Here is a 19,988-nt window from a genome sequence, read left to right as displayed (position 1 = left end):
GTTGGTCACATCAATCAAGTACTTCTAAATATAATTTCAATTTCGATAATTTTTAGTCTTGATTGCATGAAACATTCATCCTTATGCATCAACCCTAATTTATATTTTTCTAGTTACACACACACACACACACTGACAACCCGTTCCTAGTTCTACGATTTTATAAATTTTAAAAAAGTGAATTGACGAAAATGCCCCTAGAGGCGAGGGTGTCAACTTCCGTTGACCTGCGTATAGGGAAACCCACGAAACATTCTTTTAGCGTATCGTTGTAATGCTCATTACTTCAAACACGTATGATCAAGCAAAATTCAATTTGGAGCTAAAACAAAGATTTTACGAAACTCGGAAAGATGAGGCCTTTTGGTAATTTTAACATTGGAGGTATTTCTACATTTTGGACCACACTTGCGCTGACACGTGGCAAGTTCTCCCCCTCATCTCTCATTTCCACTCTCTCTCGTCTTTCCCTCTCTGTACGACAGCCAACAAAGCCCTCCGTTTTAAAGAAATCAACCCCATCTCATTGAAAGACCTACACAAATCTAGAATAAAGAATTCTAGAACATTCACTAAGGTTGGTTAGCTAGATTATCCAAGTTAGAGTAGTCCTTTGTAGAAATGACTAGAATGTTGTTTCTTAAGTTGGTAGAAGAGTCTAGAAGAATGGTAAGGTTTCTACCAACATGCAAGATTAGTGTAGATAATTCTCGCTTAGGAAGTTAGTGGAATTATCTAGATATCTCTAGCATGATGTTTCCATGCTTCTCCAAGGTTCCATCCATGCCTATAAAAGGAGAAGGCATCCATACCATTTGTATCAATTAAGAAGACTAAGTGAGAGTAAGAAGTAGGAGTAGTCTTGTGAGGAGTGTGAGTGGTCTAGAGTTTGTCTCTAGAAAGAGTGAGTGTCATAGCTTCAAAGAGTGTCCTTGAGAGTTTGTGTGTGTAATACAAGTAATTTGTTTACTTGTGTTGTCTCTCCAACACTTGTGTACTCTAAATTTTTCATCAACACTCCGGCGATCCTTACCACACCAGACCCTCATGGCATGTCCCTCTCTGTCTGTGTTTTTTTTTTTTTTTTTTTTTTTTTTTTTTTTTTTTTTTTTTTTTTGCATCCCTCCCTCAAACTCTCTAAAAACTCTCTCTCTGTACTTTCCGTACATGGTAGCACCACATCACCACTACCTAACTACTCAGGCAAACCAGACCATCAAATCATCACTGCGCCTTGTCCTTCCTTATTTTTGTAAGCTCAGACTGTGAGCATCAAACCCAGACATGGAGTGTGCACTACACAATGGCCATTGCCATCATCTTCCCCGACGAGTTCCCGTCGATTCCGACAAAGGTAAGGTCCCAGAGCACTAGATTTAGCTTCTTTCATCAAGATTATGGATGTGTGACTTAGTTTAGGCATTTTGGTGAAGGGTTGACGTTGAAATAACTCGGAAGAAGAAAATTTCCCAGTTTTGGCAGAGGAACCCGTGACCATTTGGCCATAATTTGAAATTTATAGTTGTTTATATTAATGAGATTTTAAATAAAAAACCATAATTTGTGGGATTAAAAATATTAAAATATAAATATACTATTGTGTGTGTGTGTGTCTATATATATATATATATATATATATATATATACATTGGTACATTCATCAAAATTAATAACAAAATTATTGTATCAAAATATGGGTACATTCTTCAAAATCACAAAAAAGAAAAAAAGAAAAAAAAAAGATATTAGGCTTAATAAAATTAGTAAATTTCTTCGATTAAACTTAACATGGATATATTCTCAAATCAAAGAAAAAAGAATGTACCCATATAAGTTTAAAAATGGATTCGAAAAAAAATTGAATAGATTATATATATATATATATATATATATATGTCACATCCCGGCCCGGGGCAGAACCACTTCCCGGGTCCGACTCCACCATAGCACGATATTGTCCGCTTTGGGCTTACCATTCCCTCACGGTTTTGTTTTTGGGAACTCACGAGCAACTTCCTAGTGGGTCACCCATCATGGGATTGCTCTAGCCCCCTTCTCGCTTAACTTCGGAGTTCCTACGGAACTCGAAGCCAGTGAGCTCCCAAAAAGCCTCGTGCTAAGTAGGGATGAGAATATACATTTAAGGATCACTCCCCTGGACGATGTGGGATGTCACAATCCACCTCCCTTAGGGGCCTGACGTCCTCGTCGGCACACACGCGGCCAAGGTTAGGCTCTGATATCAATTGTCACATCCCGGCCCGGGGCAGAACCACTTCCTGGGCCCGACTCTACCACAACACGATATTGTCCGCTTTGGGCTTACCATTCCCTCACGGTTTTGTTTTTGGGAACTCACGAGCAACTTCCTAGTGGGTCACCCATCATGGGATTGCTCTAGCCCCCTTCTCGCTTAACTTCGGAGTTCCTATGGAACCCGAAGCCAGTGAGCTCCCAAAATGCCTCGTGCTAAGTAGGGATGAGAATATACATTTAAGGATCACTCCCCTGGGCGAAGTGGGATGTCACAATATAAGGGTACATTTTACATATAACAAATTGGTATATTTAAGAATGAGTACATTTTAAGATTAAAATTTTGAAAAAAAATTACATGAATGGTACATATAATTAGCATGGGTACATTTAGCAAAATTAAATATGGGTACAAATAAATAAAAAAATATGGGTACAAATACAAATAAAACTTTATAAAATATGGGCAAAAAAAGAAATTAATATATGGGTACAAGTTAAAACCGAAAAGAAAATTGGTACAAATTAAAAAAGGGTTGCAAATTAAAAATGGGTACAAACTAAAACTAAAAATATATGATAAAAAATTTAACCATAAACATAAATATACTAATTGTAACATTTTTAACATTAAATGAATATATTTTGAAATAAAAAATATTTAATTGTTGAAATAATTAATGATGCTATTAATATCAAGGACCTTGATCAAAAAATGAAAATGAATAAGGTTTTAATCAAAGGAATAGCAAAAGGAAGGATGTGAACCTAATTTCTCCTAAAAAAATTTACAATGATTTTTGACCGCACGATATACGATGAACAAATGTGATTAGAGAATCCTCACAAAGAGGATCCGGCGAGAATCCTCCTAGACTAGGGACAACATACATTCTCATTTTTTACGTCTTCTTGTCCTCGATCACACATCTTTAAGAGGTGAGCCATAGTAGGCTACATTAAAAAAAATCAATAAAAATTAGATGTAAAGTTTTATTTTTTTTACTAAAAATTACCTGCATTATAGCCCATAATAGCCCTTAATGTGGCTCCGCTAGTGCTCCCGCACCGCGTCGTGCCCAACACTAAGGATAACAGACATTCTCGTTTTTGACGTCTTGTCTTCTTAGATCACACATCCTAAAGAGGTGGGCCTCATTAGTTAAAGAGAGAATCTTGACTCTTAACGCAATTTTACATTTAACCCATTGAATTATAATTCACATTTACATCTTCGAAAAAAATAAAAAAGATGCAAAATATAAGTTTAAAATCTTAAATTTGCATCTATTCATTGAAGATGCACTAAGAAAAGGAAACCTTGGTATAGTAATACCATTGTCATTTGGTGTAAATCAAAATTACGTTAAGATAATTAAATCACCTTGGAGAAGAATCCTCGTTAAATTAATCTAAATTGCAGAAATTCGAAATTTAAATTTGAATGCATAAAAATGAGCACCTAACTCTAACCAACTTAATCAATTCCAAAATTGAGCCATGCATTATTGGTGCTGTTGCAAATTTAGTATTTTGGTGTAGATATATTGAGATGCATCATGCATAGACAATTTAGAACCAAACAATGAAAAGTGCTGAGTAAAAAAGCACCAACTGTGTGATAGAAACTTTTTTAGTTGTGATTGAAACGTCACTCAGTAATGAGTACCTAAATATTATCCTATTTATAAAAATAAGCAATCAAGGAGTGTTGTGTCATTTTGCAGTTTAGTTCATTTAATACAAGTGATATTGGGAAAAAAAAAAAAAAAAAAGAATCGAACTCGTGAATACACGTTCTATTTACTTAGTCGAATTAAATGGCTTGACATGCATTAAGCCAATGGTGATCACAATAAAGTGACTAAACGTTGTTTTGTCTGACTAATTTTTAGTAAGGATGATCATCAAACAATAACCTAAATATTGAATGGTCTAAATCATGAGATAACATAGTTGAGTGAGGTCAAATGAGTAGTTAACGTTGTACTAAAAAAGTAATTGGTTACAAATGGTGAGCTGATTGTTGTCCACATATAAATATATAGTAGTTCTAACCAAATAGTAAGTTAATACGACGCTAATTACTTGTTTGGAAACATTTCAAAATATTGCTCATAATTTGATTTGAAAGATCATCATTGAAAGATCATCTTGAAACAATTCATTCGCATAAAAAGCTTTTTAAAACAATACTACCACAAACAAATTAACAAAATATTGTAGTTAAATTAATTTTAGAATATTAGTAAACATCTGCGATCTCTGGTGGCATCGTCCAATTGTAGTGGTGTAGTCACTCCACGTGCAATTTCCACAAGATTTCTAGGGTGCTAATATTAAACTTCGTTGGGTGATCATTTGTTTTTTTGTTTTTTTGTTTTTTGTATGTGTTTAAAGTGAAGAAAAAGACGATTAATATGGATCGTCGAATCTGAAAAGTCCAAGAGCCCATGTTTAAACAGAAAAAAAAATTAAAACGTGGTTGATCCACTTAGGCGGGTAGGCAGGAGATAACGGCCCAATTCCTCGGCCCCGGGGGGGGGGGGGGGGGGGGAATTGAATCACACAATTCTAAGAGGGACTCAGGGTGGTGGAGTTGTTCTTATACATTTTCCATATCTCAATCAAACAAGTAACGAATGAAAAGCCTTCATAAAAATTCTCATACAATCGAGAATGAAGTTTGCATTTTGTAAAGAAAATAAAATAAATTAAATTAATCAAACAGGCCTTTAATTATTTTCTTTTTAACAAATTTATACACTTTTCATAAAGTAAAAATTCATTAGATCGTAATTCAAATATTTGAATCAAATCATGAACCGAGTGCATTGCCTAGTGGACCACTTTCACAAGCCATAGCCAAAAGCCAATTATGAGCATTGCCTAGTGGACCACTTTGACAAGAATTAGCCAAAAGCCAATTATGAACATAATTCCCCACATGCCTTGGCAACATACACACGTGATCCCCATGTGGTAATAAGCGACGAAGTCAGAGATTTGTATGGATGAGGCATCTTCAAACAATAAAGTCATAAATTTTAAAAAAATTAAAGAATTTACTAAACAAAATACTTATATATTAATTCATCAGATTTTTCATACAACATATTAAAACATCTTTCAACGTTGCATGACAACTTCACTACCAGTACCATCAAGTATCTCTCTCTCTCTCAAAATCACACGTTATCATTCATTCATTAATCTTCCATCTGATTTCTCAATCGATTTTTTAGAAATTTCATGATTGAAAATGCTCTTTCAAAGTTGGCAGTAGCAACTAGAAGAGTTAATTGTAATATCACAAAAAAAAAGTAAACTAGTGATATACCTTACTGATGTTGCAAACATATACATTTTTTACCAATAAAAAGAATTGAGTGGGGGGGCATCCACCCCGTGGCCCCAAGGGGCTCCGTCCATGGTGGCAATGCAATGGTGGAGATAAAATCACTTATCTTAAAACAATTCTATTTATAGCAAAGCTGTAGCTATCTATGAGCTGTATACAAATTCCTCTTCCTAAAGTTTGGATCACCAAATAAATAAATAAAATGGTTAGGAGCAGCAAGAACATTGTTTATGTGGCTGCTAGTTATGCAGATTTACTGCTTCCAAATGCTGGTCATATTTTCTGCATGATCTTAATGTCCTTCTTTATAATATCAGTTGTCATATTTTCTTGCGGTAAGTCGTCTAGCAAGAAGAAGAAGAATACTGATGCGTATTATAATTCTAGTGCTGCTGGAGATGGAACAGGCTGCGGAGGACATGGCCACCACGGTCATAGGGGCGGAGGAGATGGCCATGGGGGGCATGGAGGAGGCGACCATGGGGCTGACGGTGGAGGTTGTGGCGGGGGTGGAGGTTGTGGCTCTAGTGCTACATGAGTAATTACTGGTCATTAATGAAGACGCCTAGGGATATAGGGAGGGTGGGAGAGGAGAGCACAGTCGTGTACCTTATAATTTCCCTTTCTTTCTTTTTATCTATGGCTTTGCTGAATTTTTTCTCCTTTAGTATAAAAATATCGATGTATGACTAAAAAAATGTACAACATTTCTGTTAAGAGTGGGCATGGTTTGGTTCGGTATGGTGCGATTTTGAAGTCAAAAGCGAAATGAAACCAAACCATTTGGTTCAGTTCGGTGTGGTTTTAAACGGTTTCAGTTTGGTTTTTTAAAAAATAATTTATAATTGAAAATTTACACCTATTTATGCATAAAACAGTCTTCTTTTCTCATGATACATTAATTAATGAACCTGCAGCAAAACTACAGAATACTTGCACCAAACTGCAGTAAGTATATACGAAGAACAACATTTTTTTAAGATTATACGAAGCTGTTATAAGAAAAGAGAAGACCTTAAAAGTGGCAATGGCCTAACATTCATTTTTTAACAAGAATTCATGGCAGTTTGCCCTCTTCCCAACTTCAATGTGAGAGATTTCAAAGTTCCTAGAGGTTTTCATAGAGAAAAGTGAAGGTGATTGTTAACTCTCTCTCTCACTTTCTTAATAAACGAATCAGCAATGTATTGACACTAATATAATTAAGCATTTTGTACCAATACAAGTTGAGGTTCCCACTTCCTCTTATTGTATCAATACAAATCCTCTCTCCGTCTCTCCATAAAGCTGATGTATTGATAATAGTTAAGCATTTTGTTTCCTAGGGGTGGAAAGGGATGACATTTTAGTGTGGTTGAGTCCATATTAAATATATGAACTCTAACAAACAACCAATTAAAACATGACATTTAATTTTAGGTGCGGTTTTCAAAAGTCAAAACCGAAACCAAACCGTTTCACTACATTGCAGTTCGGTTTCACAACCGCAACCGTTTCAAAACCGAACCGTTCAGTGCGGTCTGATTTGGTTTGTGTTTTGGTTTTGTTTTCGGTTCCAAGTGCCCAAACCTAATTTCTATAATTTGTTGTTTGTAATTCAAAGGTATTAATAAAACAACAAGGTTTCAAGAAATTCAAGCATATTAGGAGGTATGATAATTAAATACGTATTAATTAATACAATGCGCTAATGACGTCGATTGATAGCTATCGTGTATTACTCTTCTCAATATTGGAGTTTATATCTCCTCTTTCACGTTCATAGAAAAGCAAAATAAAAAGATGATTCGCAATGTTTACACATCATTGCCACCAAAAATAAAAGTAAGGCTTATTCTTTGCAATGCCAGTTGGAACTTCATATTAATCCCACTTTAACCCTGAAACAAAAATTTCACCTCTTTACACATGAAACTCAATATTCGCTCTATTTTACATCCTTGGAATTGTTCCTTTATAAATTAGAAATATATTACTTTTAAAAGGGTAAGCAAAAATGTTTAACAAATAACTAAAAATTTGATGTTAGGCCTTCTTTGAGTTCTCACAAATAACTAAAAATTTGATGTGATTGCTGATGTAGAAGATGAAGCTGCTTCCGTCTGGTGGTTGAGGACGCTGTAAGCCATATCTCCTTAGGACACATGGGGCGCGTTGCATACATTAAGCATGTTGGTCTGTAGTTTTGATAGAGTGGGCTAGTGTATACACAAATCTTTTCCTTGTGTTTGCCGGAGGTGTCTGGAGTGTATCTTGGCAGCCGGTGACACTAGTCACGAGTCTGTTAAGTTATGCAAAGAGCTGTGTGAATAGCATCATCCTAAAACTAATTACAATGATTGTTCTTGTAAACTTGGTAGATATCTCGAGTTACACGATTTCTTGTAATTTACAGCTAATTCTATTAAATCTATTATCAATTTCAATCCAATCATCTATGGCCAAACAAGGGCCGGCCGTAGATTGATTTTTCAGTTGTTGATTATATTTTGCAATTTTTCACGTCTAATTGTACTTCTTACTTTGTCAAACCATGGAGATTATGAAAATAGATGCATTCCTACAAATCTCGACAACCAACGGAGATTATTTACATGGCCCCATTAGATTTGGGGTGGTTATATAAAAGTGATCAGATAAGCAATTTTGTGCTATATACGTGCATCTTTAACTATTTAACGGTCAGATATGCTACCAAAGAGAGAGTATTACATTTGACTGGTCGTTAAATGGTGTTGCATGTGTTAAGTAAATGCATGTAGCGTCGTAGCCAAGTCTCATGTATGTATAAATCTCTACTACTAACCTTTTAATTCTTGTGCTCCTGAGTTTCAATTGTGGTCAACAATGTACTTTCATGATTTAATGGTTTACTGTACTGCCTGGGCTACGTAGACCTTTCGGATAGTTTGAAACTTGGGGGATTAGCATTGAACTAGATTAATATGATTCAATCTTTATTCAAAACAGCTTATGGATTTATCTCGTCCCATTTGTTTAAATATATAAACTGATTGGAGCCGCAATAGAAAATAAGATGAAAGAAAATTAGTTAAGGTGGTTTGGACATGTTAATCAAAGACCTACAAATACTTCGGTTAGAAGATGCGTTTATGAGACATAGGTTGATGACAAAAGAAGTAGAGGAAGACCTAAGAATACTAGGAAAGAGACTCTAAGAAAAGACATGGAGTACTTGGAACTAACTGAAGACTTGGCGCAAAACCGAGCTCAGTAATGTTCTAAGTTTGTACAACCAACCACGCTTAATTAGTAGGATAAAACTTTGTTGTTGTATAAATTGATCGGAGTCTCGCTCATTTATAAACTTACGTAAAACATTAGAATTCTGGGAAGGTCTGTTGATTTATTTGCAGCCTCATCATCCAAGTCAAGGCCAGTTCTGAATAATAAAACTTCAAAGAAGTATTCATGAAGTTTCTGCAGCCAGAATTGTCAACCAAATACTTTGAAGTATAAGATATACACACACAGATATATATAGTGAAGATATACGTAAGTGAACCGCTTTCACAAGACGCAGCCAAAAGCCAATTATGAACATAATTCCCCACAAGCCTTGGCAACATACGCAAGTGATCCTCGTGTTGTAACCAAGGACGAAGTTAAAGATCTGTATGGATGTGGCATCTTCAAACAACAAAGTCACAAATTAAAAAATTAAAAAATTTATTAAACAAAATATTTATATATAAATTCGTCAGATTTTTCATACAACATATTAAAATGTCTCTCGACATTGCATGACAACTTCACTACCAGTACCATCAAATCTCTCTCTATAAAAATAACATGTTATCATTCATCCATTGATCTCTCATCTGATTTCTCAATCGATTCTTCAAAATTTTCATGACTGAAAATGCTCTTTCAACTTTGGTAGTAGTAACCAGAAGAGTTAATGCTCATGTCACAAGAAAATAAACTAGTGATACACCTTGTTGACGTGACAAACATACATTTTTCCGCTGAAAAACAAATTTGAGTGGGGGTATCTGCTCCCATGGGCCCAAGGTGGCTCCATATATGGTAATGCAATGGTGGAGATAAAATCACTTATCTTCAAAAGTTCTATTTATACCAAAGTTGTAGCTAGCTTAGCTAGGAGCTGTGCACAATTTCCTCTTCCTAAAGTTTGGATCGCCAAATAAATAAATAAAATGGCTAGGAGCAGCAGGAACATTGTTTCTGTATCTGCTGGTCATGTAGATTTACTGCTTCCAGATGCTTGTGGTCTTTTCCTTTTTTGCATGATCTTAATGTCCTTCTCTGTAGTATCAGTTGTCATATTTTCTTGCGGTAAGTCGTCTAGCAAGAAGAAGAAGAATAGACGTCATGGTGGAGGCGACCAAGGGGACGGAGGAGATGGCGATGGGGATGATGGTGGAGGCGACCATGGGGGTGGAGGCGACGGCCATGGGGGGTATGATGGAGGTGACCATGGGGGGTACGGGGGGCATGGTGGAGGCCACCATGGCGGCCATGGTGGAGGCCACCATGGGGGTGGAGGTGACCATGGGGGTGGAGGCCACCATGGGGGGCATGGTGGAGGCGACCATGGGGGCGGGGGCGGGGGTGGAGGTTGTGGCTCTAGTACTACGTGGTAATTACTGGTCATCAATGAAGACGTCAAGGGATATAGGGAGGGATGGAGAAGGGAGTACAGTCGCATGTGCCTTATAATTTCCCTTTATTTTTATATGTATAACACTTATGTAATTTGTTGTTTGTAATTCAAAGGTATTAAAATTCAAGCATATTAGGTGGTATGATAATTAAATATGTATTAATTAGCACAGTGCGCTGATGGCGCCGAGCACTAGCTATCGTATATTTCTCTTCTCAATGTTAGAGTTTATATTTCCCCTTTCATGGTCATAGGAAAGAAAAATAAAAGAAAGTTCGCAATGTTTACACACCATTGCACCAAAAATAAAAAGGGCTTGAAAACTTTGAGTTTTAACGATGAGGACCAATGTTCTAAAATGCAGGCTAGGCGGCCGCCTAGGCGTTGGACGGCGGGCCTCCTCCGCGATTATTATGAAATCGTTCAACAAATCGGAATGGTTATTAATCGGTATCTAGGTGGCCGCTGGGCGGGTTGGGCAGGCTAGGCGGGTAACGAGGGGTAGGCGGCCTCAACGGTCACTTGGTTTTGTAACAAAAAAAAAAAAAAAAAAAAAAACTCTTTGTATTGACGACAAGAGAGTGATCTATTGAGGAATGAGAGAAAGATTTGTAATTTTGTTGTTGAAAGAAGATAGAGAGTTGTCTGGAACTTGTTGAAACCATCGCTGTTGGGGATCACCACTACACTAACCTACACAATTTTGTTGATTTTTGGGTTGGGTTGGTTGGGATCTGCGGTTTGATGAAGATGAAAGCTTGTTTGGTCAATGACAAGACGACACCGCAGGGAGAGGGTAACTGGGCAAGGCTTGCTTAAACCAAGGGACAAGCGAAAAGAACGGATGGAGACCTTGGAATTGACGGCATAGAGAAAAAGAAGATAAGAGTAATTGGGTTTGGGTAGGGAGAAGTGAAGAGAAAGGATGGGACTTTGGAATTGACGGTATAAGGAAAAACAAGATGAGAGTAATTGGGTTGGGTGTCAGAATAAAAAATGATTCAATGAATAAAGAAAATTATTTTTTAATAAATAATGGATTGAGAATATATAATAGATTAAACAAAATATCTAGGAGTTGGTTGTCGAATTTTTTATCATCTTTAGGTTAGGGTTTTCTTTATAAATAACTAAACATACAAGGTCTTTTTGGGTTCTGTCTCTTTGGATGTATATACTTTGTGTATTTTTTTATTTTTATTTTTGAATTTTATCATTATTTTATTATCCATAGAAGTATAATCTTTTGTTTTTTAGATGTAAATAGACACTTATTTACAAGATATATAATAAATTTACATAAATCCTCCTAGGCGCTAGGCCCTTGTCCGCCGCCCGACTAGCGCCTTGCGTTTTTTAGAACCTTGATAAGGACAAAATAAAGGGTAAAGTGAATAACATAAGGATTGACTTTTTAGTGTAAAAATATGATTTTTCATGAAAATGAACAATACCAGGAGTTTTTCATTAAAGTTCCCAAAATAAAAATAAGACTTATTCTTTGCAATGCCCTTTTGAACACCACATCAATCTCATTGTTCTACGAACACTAGATTTTCGACACTTTACACCCTAGAGCTTAATATTCGCTCAACTCTACACCCTTGGAACTATTTCTTCATAAAAAATTTAAACAAAAATACTTTAATAACTTACAATTATGTTGCTTTTGAAAAGGTAAACAAAAATGTTAATAAATAAGTAAAAAATTTGATATTAGGCCGCCCTTGAGTTCTCACTAGTGTAGCATTATAACCATGAATTACTTGTGAAATGGGCTTGGACACGCATACTAATCGGCTCTCCCTGCTTGAAGCCCAAAACTTATAGACCCTCTGGACCCCAGATTTGCATTAGAAGCCCACGCCAATTGAGGTCAGAATTCTGAGGAACTTAACGCTGCAGACTGCAGTTTCGTGAAAAAACACTTAGAAAGGTTGGGCAAGAACTACCTTTTAATGAAGAATACAACCGATGCACATACAAACGTTCGTCAAACTGCCAACGGGAATGTGAATGTCCATGATTTCAATTTTTGACAACTTTCATCGACTACTTCTCCTACCTCAATGCGAAGTCAGTAAATCGGACTACAACAGCGTAGTTATTATGTACAAGTCAAATGCGCAACTTACATAACCCAAAATTATTGCCACTGTTGTTCCCCTCAATGTTTCCTATCTTGGAAAAAAGCAAATTTAGCTAGAAATGTATAAACAAGTAAACAAGAATTCTCAAGTTCTAATAACGGGGCCCCTGTATAGCCCTCTGCGAATCACAAAGTTTTCGGGAGGTTGAAACTCTTCTAACCAAGTCACTTGGGGCTCTATAACTCCATCGAGCTCAAGATCAGCTTCATTCCAAACAAACAAACAAACGAACGAACAAAAAAACATATCAATATCAGCAACATAGACGAAATTTACTTGCCGGTTATCAGTTATCCTTGACTTTGGGACCAGTTGGAATATTTGCAACTCTAATAATCAGAAAAGTAGACGAATTTCCTTACCAGGCAGATCTCTTCTGGAGGACTTCCGGTAATAACTGCAGTGTCGTCCTTCTTCAGAAGAGTAAGGCGGAGCTAGGATGTCAAAGATGGCGCAGGGAGTTATAGCTCTAAAGCTATGGATATTGCCTCCAGTTGTGGGGTAAAGAACTGTTGGTGGACAGGGCGCGGTCATGTCAGTGTCTTTGACCAGCTTTGCAGGTCTAGCTGCAAAAACCCAGATTTCCAAAATATGGTGAACTGTTGGTGAACTAAACAAAGTCGGTCATCCCTCAACATTTCTTAGGTGAGATCTCTCCTCTAAACTATTAAAACATAAAATTATAAAAAATTTAAAACACAGTACATCCAACACCAACCATCCAAGCTAACAACTCACATCTTCCCAGTTAACAATATGATGTATCCATTTCACTCACAATCACAAGAGACACATTCCCAACTTTTGAAACACGGATGTTGAAATAGTTAAGAGAGACAAAGTAAATCAGCAAGCTCATTCCCATCTTTCCATAATTGCATTCCGAACAGTCAAAGCTAACTAAAGGAAATCCAAATAAAATATAATGATATATTACTGAATGCCAAAAAGAGCTCAAATAGAATCCTTAAACCTCACTCTAAAGTTCTTCCACAGCAAAAAAACACGTTGGAAGAAGATTTTCATCCCCAGCATTGGCACCCAGGTGCCCATCAAGACAAGACCCTCAAGTTATCTGGTTTATCTGGGCCTACAATGCACACCCCTTCCCAAATGGATGAGGGCAGTTAATATAACCACAGATCATGTTGGAGATTGCATGGCCCTGTTGCTGGAAAGCAGCATAGCAGCAGCAGTCAACCAATCCTTAGGATACCACCCCTTACCAAATCCTTAGCCTTGCTAAACTTGCAACCAACAGTATAACAAAAATCGCGAAACTTTGGACTCATTTCATCATAACGAAAAAATTGACCGCGCATGTTCACCAACCACCCTTAATGCAAACTGTGACACGTCTCAAGTAGGTTACAGACAGCATACACCATGATAAGTTCATACTTATCCGCATGCTGAGACTAGGTCAATATCAAGCTGGGGGAATGCGTAATTTCCTCAACTTGCAAAATGCTTCATTTTGCGTCCCTCTTTTACTACCTAAAGGGTAATAAGAGTGAAATATTGAAGATCTAACCAGAAGAAAGACTCTTTGCCACTCCCGCACAATCAACCAGCAAAAAACAGTTAAGAGAATACCAAAAAATGTGAAAGCATAGAACAAGCTAGATACGAACACTGACAAACAGGATGCTGTTTAATTTTTGAAATCATGCAAATGAGGTATTAGGTAAAGGAAACAGTACATTAACCAACATTGTAAAGTAGACGAGAGACATTGAAAATCACACCTTCTGATGGATCAGCAGGGCCAGGAAAATCAACCCAGTCATATGAAATAACACGTAATGTACCATATAGAAGCTTGCTCAACACAGTCATTCCAGGATGATTATGAAGAGGTATGATAGAGGAAGGCGGCATGCAAAAAATTCCTATCTGCCAAAAGTAAAAGCAATTGCTCAATACCAGTAAATCAGTTTTGTAGTCTATTTTCTTCTGATACTTAGATTTCTAATTCTAAGTGAGCATTGATTGTGCGGACTTATGAGATTATATAATAGTTAAAACTCTAACGTTGGTTGAGGAGATTTATAAATATGGTCTTGCAGTTAATAATAGGTTTATTATTCCTATAAAAATAAAAATAAAAAGCTTATTTTTGTTAGGAAAATGTAAAAATACTAAGTGCAACGTATTTGAAACAGCTAGACTTAACATAATATTACAAATCTGAAATCCATGCACATCTATTTCATCCCACATAAAAACAAACTTTTATGTATTGGTAATAATTATTCTCACGAAATTTATCTCTGAATAAACTAAAATTTCTAAATTTGAAATCTCACAATCAAAATGGAACCAAACAAGTTTTAATCAATAACTGATGATTTGTAGTCCTGTACTCACAGAAAAGCTATCACACTCATGTAAATGCAAGTATTTGATTGGTGGAAGTGATTGCTGAATCCCATTACGCTCAGGCATAGCACCTGACCAATTACGCACCATTTGTGCCTCCTGTTCAAGACCAACATCTGCAGGCTTAATTTTCTCTGAAATAAAAAACATAAGCAGGGTTAAATTTGAAAAACAGAACAAAAGAGGGGTTCACAATAAGATTTCACACTACTCTGTGGATAGAAAGACAAATGAGGTGCCTCAGAAATACTGTTGTATAACAAAACAAAGTGGGTGACCCCTTCATGAAAAGCTTGCCAAATAAGGTGCCTAAGAAATGGTAAAACTAGAATCATTAAGGCTCGTGCAAAAAGCTTTCCAGCTTGTGAAGAAGCTTGAGACAATATCAAAATGAACGTAAGGATTAAACTAGTTACTTAGGTGTCTAAAGATATCCAATACTAGTTTAAATGTCTTAAGCTCTTATAATATTCATAAGCATCTATTTCTAGTAAAAGGTAACCCTTCATCACAAGGGAAACATGTTACTTATAAAGAGATTTGTAGTTCTAATGGCTCAAGATTTCCACATAGGCCTTTGGCACCAAATAAATTTTTTTAATGCCTCAGTGGGCTGGTTAAATGAGTTAAGGCAGCTGATGGCCAATAAGCCTGATCACCTTTTGGGTCGGGAAAGACCAACCCATGTTTTAGAGGGCCAAGGCTTGACTTATAATAATATGACTAATAAAATAGAAATATAGGGGGTAAGGTTGGTCTGTAGCACCCAGCCCAAGCCCAACTCACAGCCCAAGCCCAACTCACTGGCAAGCCTGAACCCAGCCCAACATCAGGGCGAACAGGTCCGATCAGGCCTTCAGACCAGGGCCTTTACAAGCCTGACCGCTAGTCCCACATCTATTAGAAAACAATAAAAGAAATAGAGTTATAATCCTTTTTACATTTGACATGGTGTACTTAGCATGTTAACGAGGCATGAAGCCAACTCAAGAAAAGCATACGAAACTCACACAGATGAGCTCAAGCCTCTAATAGAAATGTACAGAAATATGCATTTAAGTATTTAAGCCATTACCTATGCATGAGACAATTAGACAAAAGTCCTAAACAAAAGAGCTTTAAGCTGTTAATATTACCTAATTACAATTACATCTAACCACTCAAGAAGACAAATTGCTGATAGTGTCCCACTTTTAAAAGTCTCCTTGGCGTTTCTCTATGTTAAATTATGGATGTGCTATATCAGAGGCTTGGATTCCTTATACCAGATAACCATAAATGACCTATCCAACTTTCCTCTTTAAGATATATTCAACACAAGTTAAAACAATTTCAGACTCTAATCCACAAGAAAATCAATCAACTAAAAGAAACAAGAAACCAATAAAATACAAATCAAGTCATGGAGTCATCAAGGAATGGGTATGATGTCTGCAAACGGATGATCCAATCTACTAAACTCCCAGCAAGCATTAGCAGTAGCATCTGACATAGTATTATATGGAATCCAACCAACTTATAGATCAAATCTATTACGAATTTCACAGCAGCAGGGGTGTAAAATTGACAAGGGATTGTTAAAGCAAAATAAGTATCAATCTTATTATTATATATGTTCTAAAGTGCTTTCATCTTTTGCCCCGTTAGCTTCTGAGTGTGAACTTGGGATTACTTTAAACTTGAAATAACTTTAAATCTCAAATGTTTACATGTTCTCTATGTTTAGCCAATTCATTTCTGACTTGTAGTCTTTGGTTTCCTAAATAGCTAGATTAGCAAGTTAACTAAACTAATCGATAACTGCTTTCCAGTTTATGACTTAGTGGGGAGCACTTCAGTTGGCGGGTAGAACAGAAACTCCAAAACTGTCCTGGAAACCCTAGAATATTTGTTTCTTTAAGGTTTTCAAATCAATATTTCTTGCTGAAAATAAACAATTTGCTTTAAAACAGCACTGATCTCTGTCTCAAACATTCCAACTAGGCATTGCATATAATTAGCACAGCACAACACGAAGTAGCAGAAAAGGCAAGCACAATTTGAAAATGTTTGGATTATTATCGAAAAAAATTAAAGGATCATACCTAGTTTGACACGAACTCTTTCCAGGGCTTCTTCTGACAAAGGTCCAGTTGGCGTATATGAAGATTTGCATACATTATAGAGTCTCTGAATATAATATGGCATGATGCAAAGACGGTACCAACTTAACTGAACGGATTAGAGGCCCAAAATCAGTAAGCTGATAACATCTTCGCAAAGAAACTTATTGATTGCAATGCCAATCCAAATCCCAATTTGGAAAAACCTTATTGCCTTTAGTTCAGCATAGCAAAACTCTCATTTTGCAACCCAAGAAACAATAATGAAACTCCATGGCAGTAATTCGATTCCGTCTCAGCTAGTCCTATCTATGAACACCTACCCAACAACAAAAACAGTACATATGAAGCAAGTGTTAGTAAAGTTCATTGCTTTGATCAATTCTCAGAAACCCAACAAATGGGCAAAGTGCAAACATACAAAAATTCATACACGTAAAAGTAAGACCCACTTCTCAACTAATTCAAAAGTAAATTACATGAAATTATCCAATGAAATCAGGTAGCTGTACGTAACACTAGCAGATGGGGGAGAAATTATAATTTAGGACAATCTGAAAAAATAAATAAGAACCCACGTTGGATCCAACCCGGAAAAACCATAACTGAGATCTAAAAGGGAGGAGAGAGAGAGATGCATTGAAGGTACGGTACCTGAAGTGGGACAGAGAAATTGTGAAAAGAGTGAAAGGTAGACGATGACAGAGAGAGAGTAGGGGGAGGGGGGAAGGATCGCTTCTGTAGCAGTAGCATTGACGAAGAAAAAGAGGAAGAAGTCGAAAAAAGTTCTTCGTCCACGTCATTTCATTACCTTTTACGGCCCTTTTGGGGATTTCGCTTGTCTCTCGCTTCTCTACCACTTTAGCCTCCATTTTGCAAATATTCACAAAAGCACCCTCCTTAATTACAATTATAACCTTTAATACATAACTGAAAAAAATGTGAGAATCGAAAAATATGGGGTAGTAAAGTAATTTCGAACAAACAACTTTTTACTTTCTTTTGTAAATCTCACACCCGTGTCATCCTATTGTTACACTGTAAACTCCCGCTCTATCACAATCCTGTCATCCTATTATTACACTGTAAACTCACATTCTCTCTTTCTCTCTCTCTCTCTCCATAAGACCATCTCCCATGGTTATGTGAAATTAAATTTTCATGGGTCAGTTAGTTTGAATCGTTCTGCAACTGCTTTTGTTCTTAAAAATGAGGAGGGGCAACCTGTTGGTGCTAGGGCATTGAACCTTGATGGCGCCACCATTTCGGTTGTAGAGGTCGTTGCTTTAAAGAAAGGGCTTTTGTTTGCTAGGCGCAAAGGTGTGAAGAAGCTGATAGTGGAAGGGGATTCAAAGCTTGTCATCTAGGTGGTGCAAGATGTTTGGATGCCACTTTGGCATCTTAAACCTATCATAGAGGACATCAAATGGTTGGCTTCTGAATTTCAGCATATCAGTTGGAAGCATATTTATAGGGAGGCTAATTTCCTGGCGAACGCATTAGCTCATGTGGGCTTCACTGTTGCCAACCCACATTTTTGGGATTTTTCTCTTCCAATTTCAGCTATGGAGGCTTTTAATTTTGATTGTATGTGAAATGGTTGTATTAGAGGTTTTAAGCTTTAATAAATTTGTTCTTCATAAAAAATTAAAAAAATTAAAAAAAAAATAAAATAAAACTTTTCACGTCAAATACATATGGCTTAATTTTTTAGTCCGAGACTATTATAAATGATTTTGGCTTATTTTTTTTTTTCAGTAACTTTTTTGAAGATAAATTTATGTAGATTATCCTAATTTATTTTTACGAACATTTTAATCTAAATATTTAAATTTCGATAAGTAATTAAAAATCATACAAATACATAGGTATTATAAAGTTTTAAGTTAATTTTGATTTAAATAATTTCTTAATTATTTTAGACATTAGATTTAATTTTGGGTCGTCAAATCTTTTTTTTTTTTTTACCATTATATTTGATCTCATTTGATCACAGCCGTTAGATTAGATGTAAACAATTGAAAAAAAGTTTAAAATATGACAATTTGGTGGGTCCAAATAATTTAAGCCAGCCTTTAATCTTGGAGGGAATCTAGCCCATATATATATATATATATATATATATATATATATTTTCTCCCCATAGCTTATTTTAGCCCAATGGTTGGAGATGGTTTCAGGGGGCTTTAAAGCTTATATTTTAAGTTTTATCCCATGGGTTGGACATGGTCTAACTGTCAAACAGTTTTTTTTTTTTTTTCCTAATGCCGGTATAATTCCTACCAAAAAAAAATGTATATATTTTAGAAAATTTTATATTTCTCACACATGGAGTGTGTGACCTTTGCTAGTAACATTTAAAGAAAACAAAATGGTGTACTCAATTAGAATTTTAAAGGATCTTAAAAGAGTTTACAAAAGATTTTAAATGAATACAAACAAATCTATTTATTTAATATTTTAAAAGGTAAAGTTCTATAGAAATTGAGTGTATTCATTTTGTATTTTAAAGTAGTTCATAAAACACTGTATTTATTCAATTAGAAGTTGATTTTAAATTATTTCAAAAGATGAAGAATTTTAATGGATTTGGAGGGATTTCAATTTAATAGTTTTTTCTTTAATGTTTAGGAAATTAGGTCTCCTTTAAAGATTTTTAATGATTTCACCAAAAATTTACATAGCATGTAGGAAACTCCATAGATTTATAACTTTTTCAAAATTCTTTAAACTCCTAGTTCAATACACCATCGTAATATAGAATTTGTCATCTATAATAGTTGAACCTAAATGTTCCTGGAATAAAAATATCAATAGACGATAGTACTATGTGGCAAAATAGAGAATTGCTTTTCACTATTGATACTAGATGGAGCCCATGCACTGTGTGTGTAGTATAAAAAAGGGTTAATCTCAGTTTACTACCTTGAAGTTTCGTGGTTTTCAACATTTGGTACATAAAGTTTTTTTCATCCCAGAGTCATACTTCAAGTCTTAATTTTGAGACAGTTTCATACATTCGTTAAGTTATCCATTAGAACTTTTGTTAACTGATGACGTGTCGTCCACATGGACAATAACTAAGTGCC

The 19,988-nt window shown here is 35.8% G+C and overlaps 1 protein-coding gene and 1 long non-coding RNA gene across 3 annotated transcripts; one reads left to right on the top strand and one right to left on the bottom strand.

Moving 5' to 3' along the window:
- Window positions 1-9,507: 9,507 nt before the first annotated feature.
- LOC148689749 (uncharacterized) lies at window positions 9,508-10,502 on the top strand. The gene is made up of 2 exons (XR_015958386.1): window positions 9,508-10,072; window positions 10,148-10,502. It is a non-coding gene; the product is annotated as an uncharacterized LOC148689749 (long non-coding RNA).
- Window positions 10,503-12,276: 1,774 nt separating this feature from the next.
- On the bottom strand, window positions 12,277-17,707 carry LOC137708128 (plant cysteine oxidase 4). 2 transcript variants are annotated; one of them, XM_068447121.2, is made up of 6 exons: window positions 17,554-17,707; window positions 16,882-17,218; window positions 14,786-14,931; window positions 14,164-14,311; window positions 12,778-12,981; window positions 12,277-12,618 (listed from the first exon to the last, which is right to left on the bottom strand). In XM_068447121.2, the coding sequence occupies exons 2-6, from the start codon at window positions 16,982-16,984 to the stop codon at window positions 12,500-12,502; spliced, it is 720 nt and encodes a 239-aa protein (XP_068303222.2). In that variant the 5' UTR covers window positions 16,985-17,218; window positions 17,554-17,707; the 3' UTR covers window positions 12,277-12,499. The 2 variants fall into 2 exon arrangements, with proteins under 2 accessions (XP_068303222.2, XP_068303224.2); XM_068447123.2 differs by lacking the exon at window positions 17,554-17,707 and adding an exon at window positions 17,379-17,516.
- Window positions 17,708-19,988: the final 2,281 nt, after the last annotated feature.

The sequence above is a fragment of the Pyrus communis genome, chromosome 17 (assembly GCF_041283825.1).
Source record: "Pyrus communis isolate YQ-2024b chromosome 17, ASM4128382v1, whole genome shotgun sequence".
NCBI classification, from domain to species: domain Eukaryota; kingdom Viridiplantae; phylum Streptophyta; class Magnoliopsida; order Rosales; family Rosaceae; genus Pyrus; species Pyrus communis.
Note: the sequence above shows the minus strand (reverse complement) of the source record. Positions and strands in the feature narration are given on the sequence as shown.